Consider the following 15,002-nt stretch of genomic DNA (forward strand, 5'->3'; position numbering starts at 1 on the left):
TCATGACGAGCCGCAGGGTTTAATTTGGTTTTGTATGTGTATGTTTTTTTTTACTCTTAAAGCCGTGATTCCCATTCACTTCCATTATAAGACTGACAGACTGCAACGGTTTGAGTTAAAAATCTCAGTTTGTGTTCTACTGAAGAAACAGTCACCTACATCTTGGATGCTCTGGGGGTAAGCAGATAAACATCAAATTTTCATTTTTGGGTGAACTATTCCTTTAACGTACTCGTACAGCTTTTCGTCTTCATGAGTCTCTCCGCAAGTCTGCCAGCGCGCTGCGGGAGGAGAATACTGATTAGCACAGCTTTACTGGGAAAGTGAGCAAGTAACCTTAAAATAATTCATACAAGATGATGAATAAAAGTGTATACATGTGTTTTAACGTGTACCTGGAATGTAAAGTACCCCTAGGACTTTCATCTGCACGACGAGTCTCTCCGTCAGTCAGCCAGCGCCGCTGCGGGAGGAAAACTCGGAAACTGAGCGCTCCTTAGATATTCTTACGGAAACTTAAACGTAGCTTTATATATTGCAAATAACATCAGAATAAAACATATAAAGCGATTAAAAAGCCAAAAATGAAAATTAACCAACCATACTCTAGTGTTTTTTCATCTTCATGACGAGTCTGTCACAGAGCCATTGCCGAGGAGGTGTGTGGTTGTTTTTCGCGGTCATTTAGTACTACTGTATTAAGATTTACAGTAGGCTAATATTTTCTTGTCCCAGAATGCATTGAAAATCTACAATAACCTACTGTACAAAGCATATACAGTAAGAAACCTGAGAATACAAAAAACAACAAAAATGTCTTATAGTGTGCCGTTTGCTAGCTCTGACTACTAATATGCTCTCTGACCATCCAATCAAAGGACGTGAAAATGCCAACGTTATTGTACGCCTGCTAGATGGCCACGGTGTCGCCCACTCGAAATCTGATTGGTTAAAGCAACGGTTTCATTGCCATTTATTTTAAGCTACAGGCGCTCGCACTGTTGATTCAGATATAAAAATACACTACTGGAAGCAGCGCAACCAAGAGAAAAGCTATGAAATGAAGATAATAGATTATTGCGAATAATTTAATACACATTCATGGAAAAAATATATTAAACTTAAGTCAGTGATTCTGATAGTGTTTAGGCCAGCAGAGAAGGCCTTGCTGGCCCTGACGGCCCACCACTGATAACAATATATTCAGACAATTCAATAACTATATATACTCTGATATTGCAGATTTGATATTGCCATTTAGGGTGCAAAAAAATCAAAATATTGAGAAAATTGCCTTTAAAGTTGTCCAAATAAAGTTCTTAGCAATGCATATTACTAATCAAAAATTAAGTTTTGTTATATTTACAGTAGGAAATTTACAAAATATCTTTATGGAACATGATCTTTACTTAATGTCCTAATGATTTTTGGCATAAAAGAAAAATCAATAATTTTGACCCATACAATGTATTTTTGGCTATTGCTACAAATATACCCCAGCGACTTAAGACTGCTTTTGTGCTCCAGGGTCACATATTCAATATTTTAAACTTCAGATTTATAACTATATTCACTCTCATATTGCAGATGTTATATAATTATTTGGTATATTAATAGGCCAATATTTGGTGTCAGCAACCCTGATGAATTAAATATATTGAATAAAATGTAATACATTTAATGAAATGTAAATCCTGACAATAATATAACATAATAATCTCAATACAAGTATAAATCTTAAATATGCAACTATAAACAAAGATAAATAATTATAAAATATAAATATTTATAAATCTGAATATAAAAGAAAATCTGATTTATAATTATATACACTCAGATATAGGATATTTTATATAATCATTTAGTATAATATACTAATAAGAAAATATTTAGTGTCAGCATCCCTGCTGAATTAAATAAATAAAGGTAATAAATGTAATACATTTAATGTAATTCAAAAAAATGTGATTAAAATTAAATTTAATTACATCTGCCCGTGCCAAATATTGGCCTATTAATTGGCCCGGCTGATATATCGGTACAAACACCCACAAACGCATACTGACCCTGCAGACAAAACACTCAGGGTGCCAAAGAGCGTTAAGGGCCGAAATATAGTTCTCCAAGATGGCACGAGCACAGCCGCCACATTTGGGGGCAAACATGTCAAAGTAGTCCTTCCTACAGTACGCCTTTCCCTCCTTCTCATGAAACCCTGCAGGAAATTGACAGAGAGAGAAAAAAAAAAGGTTGCCAAAGGCTTAAAACCATTTTAAAGAAAAAAAAGCTGGTAGAAAAAGAAAAGAGAAGAAAAGAGGTTGAGAGGAGTGGAAGCTGCTTACCCTCAGGCCCAAAGAATGACCCGCACTGGGCACAAAAGAAATGCTCCGGATGCCAAGTCCTGTCTAATGCGGTCACCACTCTCTGCAGGAGGAAGTAAAAGCAATGCATTGCAATGAAATTGTGGTGAAACAAGAACAGAAACAGAAGGCACAATTTGATTTGAAAGAATTTATGCAAAATTAAGACAAGAAAAACTAAGAATAAGACAATTATAAATAATTATTGGCAATGTGTAATAATTGGCAAAGTGCTCATTACCCATTCCAGAGGTCATGCACCAACCTATATAAACAAAAATGTGAATCACTTGTGTTTTAGTAATATAAACGGCTCCAATCCTAACTACATGCAATGTTATTTAGTTAGCTTTTTGTGTGTATTATTTTGTTTTAATGTGTATCTTTATCTGTTATCATATAAACATCCAGTCATTAAGTGTTAATTCAGTAATTCATGACTGATTCAAACCGATAACTTCTGTGATTATCAATCTTTATAACTGACTCATTAAAAGAATCTTCTCATAAGAATCATTTGTTATTGAATAGACTACACTGGTTGCACTGTATGTTTTTGCATGCAGCCAGCGAATACAAAACCTTATGACTTGTTGTTTATTTATTGCCTTTTTAATTTGATTAATTTTGTTTTCTGTTTATATGTGTACTTTATGTAAAATGTTGTTAATGTGTATCTTTATCTCTGTTATCATATAAACATCCAGTCAGTAAGAGATTCAGATGTTAAATCGGTGACTCGTGACTGATTCAATCACGTAACTCATATGTTCACGAATCTTTTCAACCGACTCATTAAAACGACCTTCTCGTAAGAACCATGTTAGTCAATCAGACTACACTGGTTGATCTGTTTTTGCATGCAGCCATGAATTGTATTGCTTTTGTATTATGTTGTGGTAGACAATTTTTGTAAATGTATCTTGTTTTAAGGATGTTTCGAAAAGAGCCTTAAAGGCAGGGTATGTGATTTTTCAAAAACACTTTAGAAAACTGATTCGGGCCGAATCGCAAAACAAACTTGTAGCCAATCAGCAATAAGGGGCGTGTCTACTCGTGATGTGGAGGAGAGCGCGTTCAGTGCATGGGACGGACATTAGCCGAGCCGAGCGACAGAAGGATAGAGATGGCGGATAAAAAACAAGAGGAAAACGTCTGCGGAACGATAAGGCAAGAAGTAGGACCCGTGTAAATATCGGATCAGCTTTCCAGCGCTGGAGAGAACTTAAGGAGCGGAGGCCTGCGATCGGACGCCGAGGTTGCTATGTTTCTTCTCAGTAGGTGAGTAACACCGTGTCTACAACAGCTAAAGTCTGCCTACACTGGACTCAAACGACCGTTGAAAACCATTTGAAATTTGTGTCAGCACGTCATAATAGAACCCGGCAGCAGTTTTCTGTCGGGGATTTGTTGCGCCGCGCCGCTCACGTCCGTAGACACGGTGTAACATTGGTTTTGCTTTGTTTCACAGAACTAATCGTTGCCTGGGTTGCGTACGTATATGTGGGGCGGAGCTATCAAAATAGGGGCAAGACCCTTTTGGGGTAGGGGCGTGTTTGTTTTGGTGATTTCAAATATCAACATTGGCTACCAGAAATCGCTTACTCTGCCTTTAAAAGAGTCTTATAATCATTTCTTTTATGCATTTACATTTATGTTGTCAGCAGACTCTCTATCTACATGCATGTGTTGAGTTCTACTGCAAACCATACTGGACTTATTTAGACTGTCTTTAAGTGACTGTTTATGTTTACAGGAAATCTGAAACCAAAGGTAAAGTGTGGCCGGCTATAGTAAGCACCTTCACGACTGGGTGGTGACACATGAGACACTAACACACATGTCCGTGAATGCCCCGTCTGTGACTGCTTAAGGTGGTGATATGAAGCAGAACCCTTACGTCCAGAATGGGTCCGTTGCAGTAGTAACAGCGTGGAGAGAAGAGGCTGTGGTAGTCCTTTTCACAGTATGGCTGGCCGTCTCGCTCAAAGAAGTTTTTGGAGCCAATTTCCTCCTGACAGTGAGTACACACGAAATGCTCCGGATGCCACGTCCGACCCATTGCTGTCACCACCTGAACGAGTCAAAGAAAACGAGGAGGGAAGTGTACCATTTCACTTTAATAAGTAAACAACAAAAGACATAACTGAATATCAGCAGCTCATAAACTTAATTAAGCCTGGTTTCACAGTTAGGGCTTAGACTAAGCCAGGTTTAGGCCATAGTTCAATTAGGACATTTAAGTATATTTTATACATATAAAAAAAACATTACTGGTGTGCATCTTGAGACAAAACAATGGCACTGATATTTTTTAAAATATGTCAGTGCAAGTTTCTTTCAACTGAAACAGCTCAGACATGCATTTTAGTCTGGGACTAGGCTTAAGCCTTGTCTGTGAAACCGGGGGTAAGATTACAACATCTGGAAAAATGCATATTCACACTCTATCGGTTAAAAGTTTGGAATAATTATGATCTTTTAAAATGTTTTTGAATGAAGTCTCTTATTCATGAAGGCTGCATTTATTTGATCAAATATACAGTAAAAACAGTAATATTATGAAATATTATTAAAATTTAAAATAGTTAAATGTTAAATTTTTAAAATGTACCGTATTGTCCCGAATATAAGACGATATTTTTTTCTTGGAAATACATCTGAAAAAACGCGGTTGTCTTATATTCAGGGTCTAGACTTTGACATGTCAATAATACACCCACAACACTAGGTGGCGCCAAATACGCATAAAACGAGTGTGCCATGAAATACGTAATGTAATGCGTGTTGTAAATATCGCGAGTAAAAACAAAAGAGAAAGAAAACCTTACAGCTGCATGAGGCATGACTGTCACGTTAGCCTGATGGCACCAAACTCCCTTTGTGATTTTAAAACGTAAGACAGAACCCAGATTTGAAGACTACAGTAAGATTTAACTTCGACTGTTAATAAGATTTTGGTAGGCTACTATTAGATGGATAGCCTAAATGTCCTAATTCAGATGGGCTACCTGTTTTGTTTTTGTTGAGCTGCTTAATATTTTTGTGGATACTATTTAGGGGTGTAAATCGGATGGTTCGTCATGATACGATACAATTCGAGCACGGATTTACTACTGATACACATGCCTTTTCTTTCTCAACTGTTTATGTTAAGACATATTCCTAACCGACTGTGTTTACTAGGATATTCGCCAAAATGAGCATTTTGATGTAATTTTGTCTGTATTTATTCATCCATGCACAAAAAAGCGGAAGAGAGAGCTCAATTTAGTATTCGCGCGGTGTAGACGCTGCTGTCTGTGTGCGTGCGTGCGCGCGCTTCAAATGTGTGCGCAGAAAACTTCTCACACAGCGCTCGACTGTTCCGCAAACAATCCCGAGAGTCTTTTATGCTCACCACACCTTGTGCCTTCCGGCAGTCCTTATATCGAGTCCTGATACGTGAGTTTGAGCGAGAATGCACGCGTTGGCGGTAATGTATAGACGGACATTATGTGAAAATGTGGACAGTGCCAAAATAAGGGTGCCTATTCATACTACAGATCAGGGCCGGGTCTAGGGGGGGGAATGCCCCCCCAGATTCTCCTTGTGCCCCCCCAAAAAAATGTCCAGCCAAAAAAATAAATAAATAAATAAATAGAAAATAAGCATTAAACACTTATTATTTGTACTATCTAAATAAGGATCAGTCACTTTGTTCAAAGGAAAAAATTTACAATTATGTACATAATGACATTTGAACTCATAGCCACAAAATCGTATTACCGTATTGACCCGAATATAAGACTATGTTTTTTTCTTGGAAATACATCTGAAAAAACGCGGTCGTCTTATATTCAGGGTCTAGACTTTGACATGTCAATAATACACCCACAACACTAGGTGGCGCCAAAACCGCATAAAACGAGTGTGCCATGAAATACGTAATGTAATGCGTGTTGTAAAGATCGCGAGTAAAAACAAAAGAAGCAGAAAACCTTACAGCTGCATGAGTCGTGACTGTCACGTTAGCCTGATGGGACCAACTCTACTTCTACTGTTAATAAGATTTTGGTGGGCTACTATTAGATGGATTGCCTAAATGTCCTAATTCAGATGGGCTACCTGTTTTTTTTTATTTTTTTTTTATGGTATATCAAAAAGTGTATATTTTTTAAATGTGATTGTTGGTACATTTTACCAGTTTTTACCATACTTTCAAAACAAAAATTAAAATAGGAAAAATATGCAATATGAAAATAATTGAAGACAAAATGTGTTTTACTGAGAAAAAACAAGATTTGGTTTTTAAAAAGCCTTTTTCCAAAAGGTACATCTGGAAAAAGGGGGGGTCGTCTTATAATCAGGGTCGTCTTATATTCGGGCCAATATGGTAATTTATTCCTGTGTGAGAACAGGGATAAATTTTTTTTCAGGATTCTTTGATGTATAGAAAGAAGAGCATTTTTCACAAAAATATAAAGCAGCACAACTGTTTTTAACACTGATCATAATACGAAAATTTCTTTTAATTTCATTTAATGTTTGTTGAGCAGCAAATCAGCCGATGAGAATGATTTTTGAAGGATCATGTGACACTGGAGTAATGATGCTAAAAATTCAGATTTGCATCAGGAATAAATTACATTTTAAAACATACTCAAATTGAAAACAATTATTTCAAATTGCAATAATATTTCACAATATTACTGCTTTTACAGTGTTTTGATCGAATAATTGCAGCCTTGGTGAGCATAGGAGACTTTCAAATACATATTATATTTAAATTATTATTACTTTCAGATTTATGACAATAAAATAAATTTACTTCTTAATAAAAAAAAAAACTGTCTATACTAACATGCAAAATATACACACTGGTGGCCTTTTGGTTTGTTTTGGAGCACAGCATCCGCTCTAGAGCACAAGATCCTAAAAATCCAAATGCAATATAGACTTGGATAATTTGGGCAGTAAATGAGTTCTTCAAGGGATTTCGTACCTGGCCAGCGATGGGTTTCTTGCAGGCTCCACAAACGCCTTTGGCGACAGTCTGGACACCCAGTCGGTTGAGGTCTGACTGCAGGCTGCCCAACATGTTATCCAGTTTATTCCCCTGCTTTGGAACGCTGGTGGGGGAACTCCTGCCCTGAGCCATAATCTTCAGGAAAAAGGAAAGAATGTTCACATTTTAAAGACTGTTTCATTAAGCAAAGAAAAAGTGGACACAAATCCCTCCCTGCACACACAGACACAAAATAAGCATTTTCTGCTTGGTACACATTACTAATTACTACCAATTAGTCATTCAGCAGATGCATTTATCCAAAGTTTCTTTTGGTAAATTTTTTTTTTACCAGGTTAATCTTGATCAACTTGATCAATGACACAATGTTGATAATTCATGATTAAACACTTGCAGGATTTGACACCACACCACCCACTGATACTCAACTTGTTTTGGAGAAAAGTGAATATAAATGTCCCCTAATAAGCGGTGTAAGATTTGTCCATACAAGCCCCAAAACTGATGATCAACTTTGCACCATGGGAAATCAACTTTATTATTAAAATTCTCTTTTGGGTGAATATTTTCTCAATATGACCATCAGCATGTGAAAAGATAATTTCCCACATCAATAAGCATACAGCATGTACATTAAAAGCTGTTGAATTGCACACCTTTAATTGCATCATTTATTAGTCAATCCATTACAGGATGTTAGTGGTTATTAAACAACTACCACGTGCACTTAAAGGGATAGTTCACCCAAAAACGAAAATGTGATGTTTATCTGCTTACCCCCAGGGCATCCAAGATGTAGGTTACTTTGTTTCTTCAGTAGAACACATACAAAGATTTTTAGCTCAAACCGTTGCAGTCTGTCAGTCTTATAATGGAAGTGAATGGGAATCACGGCTTTGAGAGTAAAAAAAAACATACACAAACAAAACCAAATTAAACCCTGACACTAAAATGACTGACAGACTGCAACGGTTTGAGTTAAAAATCTTCGTTTGTGTTCTACTGAAGAAACAAAGTCACTTACATCCTGGATGCCCTGGGGGTAAGCAGATAAACATCAAATTTTCATTTTTGGGTGAACTATCCCTTTAAAGAAGCACAAGTAGTTCTCAACTTTGCCGAAACACTAAATCACCTATGTGGAATCAATTGTAATTAGCCATAGCAATGCATGTAATGGAAATGTTTACTGCATTTGTCTTATTTCACAGCCTTTAGAGCAAATGGCAATCAACAACCAGAAGAGATGCGTGATCCTGCACAAAGAAGCAATAGCTACTATTCATAAACAGCAAATCTGGTTACATTTTATGCAACATTTGCAATTTTACATATCAGTTCATTTCATATAAATGGTAAGGCTTTTGAATCATGTTTTTTATTAATCAAAGGAAACCAATCTCACACTCTCTGCATAACCTTCCCTAAATACAGCAGGATCAAGTAGGTGTTAAAGACATAATCAGATGACAGACCAAGCAAGGTTATGGGTCAAAAAGGGCTGGTAACCCCATCTCTGTTCTCTCGATTCAAAGAACCGTGACACAGAAGCATTCTTCAGAAAGCAAAAATAGCAACCCACACATCCTCTGTTATTTCTGCATATGAACTCGCACTTAAACAAGCTACTCTTGAAGCATTTCCGCGCAGCCTGACTTATTAAGTCTAGTTCATTCTGCAGCATATTCCTAAACTCACACAATTCTGGCAGATTTGAAAACTTTGGTAACTTTGAAAGCTCTCTGCATTCAAGCATAGATAGTTACAAACTTAGTCTTAAAAGACCTCAGATCTTAAAAGAAGATTGATAGCCAACAGATCAAGTCTTTTCTGTGGTCACTAGCACTTCATTTGCAACAGAATTTGTTCACGTACCAGGAATCTAGAACAAGGGAAAACACAAGGACAGACTGTCTTCATGGGACATGTTGGCACCAGCAAACTATTTAATAAATGCTGAGACACTCCTAGTGTGAGCGCTGTTTGGAGGTCAAACACATAAAAGCATGCGCTCCATATGCAACATGCTAGAAACCATGAAAGAATGGATAAAAACAAGGCAGAGGGTTCCCACACAATCTGACCAATGTTTTTTCAAAATGACCATTCCAGCAGTTTTATTTACTGTATAAACATTTACTATAAATTCACGAAGGAATCATTCAAATTGAATTGTGAACCAGTTCAAGAGATTCATAGAAAAGAATCCACTCTCAGAATGATTCACTATGGCTTGTGAGCAAGTTTTACTCTACATAAACCCAACATACAACCGGTTTCCTTTTATTCTTTTCCATTTAGACTTTTCCAGGCTTAACAAATTCCCTACTAATTCCAAGTTTTCCATGACTGTGGGAACCCTGAAGACATAGATGCAAGCTCTGATCAGAAGCAGATAGACAGAGAGAGCAAGTTCAAGCCTGTACCGGTGGAAAAAGAGGTTCATATTCCGTTTGGCAGCCCACAGATGCTAAAACCTTCGGTGGAGGGGGCGGGGTCACAGGTTTAGGAGGAGGGGACGGAGGAGGGGTGGGGTCTTTAGGTGGAGGTGGAGCTGGAACTGGAGGAGCGGGAGGAGGAGGTGGAGGAGGAGAGGGCTCCCTAGGGGGTGGAGGTGGTGGGGGGAGAGGAGCGGGCATCTGTATCACAGGATCTGGCTTTTTTGGGACAGGATGGGTTAGGACTTTTTTTGGTGGACTGGGCAAGTCTGGAGGAATGATGATCTGATGGACAAAGAAACATGAAACACGTAGCAGGAAGTGAAAGGAGCACAAAATGCATAATAAAGTGCAACAAATCAGGTCCTGGAAGTAAAAATCCCATTCATTTTCTAAACAGGGAAATTTGTTTGAAATTAAATTTTTTTTTTTATATATACGATAACTTTATAAGCCTTTAAACAGACCTGGTGTGAGGTCTGAGGTTGTAAAATCAAAGGTATAGGCTTTTGCTGAAGCCATCAGTTTGCATTATTTCAACTTATTTTTTAAAGAATTGTGTTAAACAGCAGAATTCCTGAAAAACTACACTGTAAAAAATAGGTGTAATTTTAACATATACAGTTTTGGGCCATAAATGTGTTTACAGTTTTTCTGTATTTTTTACAAAATTATTCTGGCAACCACAGCTGCTAAAATTATTTTGTAAAAACTACAGAATTTTTTTTACAGTGTACATTACCCTTGATGCTGTGAAGAAAATTCCATCAATCATAGTCGTAACAAGCAAATTGCGCCAAAAGTGCTTGCATTAAGCACTGCATATCACATAATCAAGCCCAACTTGATAAGCTCTTAAAATACTTAAATATTTGTCTATATATGCATATTTTGCTATAAAACTTAAATATAAATGTTTACATATTTTTTTCCATCAATGAATCCGTTAAGAACACAGTCTTTTTACCCAATTTTCAAATGCTTTCAAATGATTCTCCTCGTCGCTGGTTGGTTTGGTTCATGGCTTATAACACTTACAGGGGTCATATGATGCGATTTCAAGTTTTCCTTTCTCTTTGGAGTGTTACAAGCTGATTGTGCATAGATAAATAAAGAAAAAATCCCTATGGGAAAAATTAATGGTAAAAATACTTCTGGAACCACTAGTGGGCGTTGTTTCACTCTATTTGAAAATGTTTTATAAACGCTAAAAAGCCAGTTTTATGAAACAACCCAATATAAGAAATGTTTTTTAGCGTTTTTAGTTGCTTGCATTTTCTGAGTTCCACCAGTAATCTTACGCTACCTTATCAACAGTTGGTAATACACCACCTTCCTCTCTTAAGCGCTGTGGGTTGGAACAGACAATGACTCCTTCCGTAAGCCAATCAGCTGGCTGCTTTCGTGGCCGCTCAGTGCGACCGATTCCCAGTTTCCCTTGCAGCTCTTCAATGAGTAGATCCTGCGAGTTACTCTTGTTGACAATTAGCGGGCCCATTTTTCGTCGCATGTGGCCGTCACGAAACATCGGATGGACGTTGGACGTTTCCTTTGTGCGTCTGATGACCGATTTAAGCTGCGAAAAGGTAGCATTAATGAAGTGACCACTTTAAACGTTTAGATCATGCAATGCTTTCTATGTGAATGCCATTCAAAAACATCCAGTCCAAGCGCCTTGAGAAAGCAACCTCACACTGCTCCGGTTTGGGCCAATGCAATGCGTAGCTTCAAGCACCCTCTTCCTGACTCACAGTAGAAACATCTCTAACCTTCTACAAACAATCTGAAATGATGCAGGAGCATGTATAAAGACCATGAAGCAAACACAACGTGCCAAAAGCAATGCAAAGCAAAACTGACAAAGCAAACTGTCAATTTTAACCTTAGAGTTGACATCGCAATCAAAATCACTCAATTCAATGCATTTAAACTTCAAATTTGATTCAAAACCCTTTCTTTATTCAAATTTAGAGTGAATAAATTCAATTCAATACAAATTTTTATTTGATTAATAACCATTACATGCAATATATATTTTATATGCACTTCTAATATTTAAATAAATGTTCAGATGGAACAGACATTGCCCAGATATTGTACATTACTTAAACAAATCGCAATTCATTTGATTTTTAGCTTTTTTAATGTTACTGGCAAACAATAGCAATATATGATTTAAAAGTTATATTTCAAGATCAAAGCATATGAATCCGCATGAACAGTTATATCATTCATTAGATTTCATACATCAACTTTACTTTAGCAACTGCAAATAATTTGCATCATGCAAAACCATTGGACTATGGAATCAGTAAATAACCACTTTGCAGAACATCTCCTGCATCAAGTGCCCTGTAGAAATGCAGAAGTAAAGATGGAATGCAATTGCACAATGAAACCCCACTACAGAACTGCAAAGAAACAAGCAAGCCTAGCCTTGTTATCCATTTAGCGCTATACACCTCGATGAGGAAGCGCATCAGGGCATGCATTTGAATCCACAGAATCTTATCCATTGCATGCACCACAGATTCCTAAATTCTCCACCTTTCCAAAAACACATGATGCAAAGCAATGCAAAAGAAAACAAATTAAATGACTATCCCTCCAATTTAGGAGCACCAAGTAGGCATGGGCCGATTACCGGTTTCAAGGTATACCGCGATTTGAAAATGTCTCAGTTTCAAAACCGCTAATATTTTCCGTTATACCGTTCCTGCGGTATGCGCTGCTTTTCATGTCTCCTCAAAGACTGAAAGTGTAGGAATCCCTCAGGTTGAGTGCAGTGTAGAGAGTAACACGACCCTCCTCCTCCTGTTGGTGCGAGCGGTCAGTCACGTGTGTGAAGGATGGCCGAACTTAAGAAGCTTCCCCTGGAACTTACGCGATTGGCAACCGGCCGTTTTTTGTCTTATTGCAAGCAACTCGTCTCTGTTCTGGACTTGCACAAACTGCGTTTTTTCAAAATGTCATTTATATGAAAATATGAAGTCTGTAAACGCCCGTTAACACAGGCCAGAGACGCTGAAGACGGACGCGCAGAGAAAAATACTGTAGCAGGCAGATCACTCACTGTTCATGATGCATGAACTATTGGAAGAAAATCCTCAATATTGATTTGGGGGTTTATATGAATGTGTTTCTGAGGGGAACTGACTGTCTTCAGAAAAGTTTACGTGGTATTTTCTTTTAATCTCGTCTCTGTATAGTTCATATTAAAGCAGTGTTTCAGTGCAGCTGCTTTGTTTACAGCGGTAACCAAGGAAAAGCCGTATCTGGTGTCCCATGAGCACCTCCTGCTATCAGAGAGTGAATCTGCTGTTTGCTTCGTTCAGGCATGTTGTATAATTTCACAAAGCTAGTCAGAACATTCTGTTTTTGCTTCAAATTGGGTTATTATTAAATCAAATTATGTATATGAAATTATATAACTAAATGATATGAAATGATATAAATGATATGTATATGAATTATATAACCAAAATTAAATAACTAATTACAGATTTAGGTTAAATAAAGATGTCAGTCTTTATTTTTCTTCTTTTTAGGAAACAAATCAAAGAAAAAATAAACAAATTATACTGTTCATAGTATTCTGTGTATATGTTGCTTAAATATTGTGTTCAGCGGAAAAAAGGTTAGTTTTTTTTTACCCAGTCATTTAAAAATAAAACAAATAAAACATGTAAAGACAAGACCGTGATACCGTGAAACCGTGATAATTTTGCTTAAGGTTATCATACTGTCAAAATCTCATACCGGCCCATGCATAGTACATATACGCATACGTCTGAAAATAATATATGAAAACCAAAATTATTTTATATGACAAAAACATTATAGCTCAAACTTATATTTGTTTAGTACATTTTTAAATTAATTTAAAAACTAAAATGAATTGTAAAACTGAAAGTAATTTTTTGAATTGTGTTCAGCATGGTGGGCCGCATTTGAATTCGTGACGGGCCACGGGTTGAGAACCACTGGATTAGATTGATAGGACTGACTGATTAGGCTCCTCCTGAACGTATGTTTGGAACTTCATGTTTCATACTGTACAAGTTTGGCACCGCAATGCAGGGTCAACAGCACGAAAGCGGTGCTAATGCTCCGGAGCAGGATTTCATAACCCAGGTAAAAAACGGTGCTAAGAGTAAGAGTCTCCCTCTTACTTAACTACCTCTGAAACAGACACGCACTGCCCATAGAAACGGACTTCTTTCATTAATTCATAGACAAACCTTGCTATGAGTGAACATGTATACCCCAGGACATGGTGTGTATTATTACTGTTGTTGTATATTTGTTTTTGTATTGCATACTGTTTTATGCATGCGTTATGATAGAATTATTAGATAATGTAATCCTATTGGTACCATGCTGATATCAAAATAACCCTTGTTTGGTCCACTACACATTGATGGACATCACCTCCTCATAGCATGCAGTGTATTCTTGTTATGCTAATTCATAGCATGAAGGGACACAAACTGCCAGCACACTCTAATATACAAAACATACCTCTTTTCCACCAAAGCATGAGTGCTGGTTCGGAGCCAGAGCCTAGTTTCAAATCAGTTATTCATCTTTCGACACCCAAAGCACCAGCTCTGAACTAGGAAAAGTGGTTTGTAAGTAGCACCAAAACATTGCTGGTCTAGAAGTAAGAACCGCTTGGTTACCGTGACCAACAAGACGAACAGAAACGTTTGATTGCCATTTCTGAAATAGCATCTAAACACAAACATGTTGGATGCCGATGTAGATTCGCAAAGCCATGAACATCAATAGCAATGCAACGTCCACCACTGTTGATTGTGTGCTTAAACTTGTTCGGGCTGCATCGGCGCTGTGCGAACCGGTCGAGGTGCCGCAGGAGTGATTGGAAAGCATACAACTTTCTTAATGCTTTTGGATCGCTTTCGCGGTGCTTTGGTGTCGTGCACCGATCGGTCTGTATGGCGCGATGCATCTAGGAACAAGTCTGTTGTGTTTGGCGCTTCCGCACTAGCATTACTGGGAAAGATGAGACGTATTCAGAGACGTAAGACCTGGCTCTGTGGTGGCTTTCTAGTCCATGGTAAGGCAAATCTTCCAGTTGAACCAACTCCGAACCGGCAATAGCACTGGCTCTGAACTAGCACCCGGTTCATGCTGGTGGAAAAGGCGTATCAGAATGTTTGGGCTCTTAGTGTG

The 15,002-nt window shown here is 37.6% G+C and overlaps 1 protein-coding gene across 1 annotated transcript in view; it reads right to left on the minus strand.

Moving 5' to 3' along the window:
• LOC107748058 (proteoglycan 4-like) overlaps window positions 1-15,002 on the minus strand; it is a 59,643-nt gene that overhangs the window by 2,292 nt on the left and 42,349 nt on the right. Inside the window, exons 7-12 of the mRNA XM_016562710.1 lie at window positions 11,113-11,382; window positions 9,795-10,091; window positions 7,345-7,503; window positions 4,261-4,434; window positions 2,343-2,424; window positions 2,067-2,215 (exon numbers count right to left, since the gene is read on the minus strand). Of these exons, the coding sequence (XP_016418196.1) occupies window positions 2,067-2,215; window positions 2,343-2,424; window positions 4,261-4,434; window positions 7,345-7,503; window positions 9,795-10,091; window positions 11,113-11,382 (1,131 nt within the window). The remainder of the gene's footprint in view (window positions 1-2,066; window positions 2,216-2,342; window positions 2,425-4,260; window positions 4,435-7,344; window positions 7,504-9,794; window positions 10,092-11,112; window positions 11,383-15,002) is intronic.

The sequence above is a fragment of the Sinocyclocheilus rhinocerous genome, unplaced genomic scaffold (genome assembly GCF_001515625.1).
Source record: "Sinocyclocheilus rhinocerous isolate Xijiao unplaced genomic scaffold, SAMN03320098_v1.1 scaffold2063, whole genome shotgun sequence".
NCBI lineage: Eukaryota > Metazoa > Chordata > Actinopteri > Cypriniformes > Cyprinidae > Sinocyclocheilus > Sinocyclocheilus rhinocerous.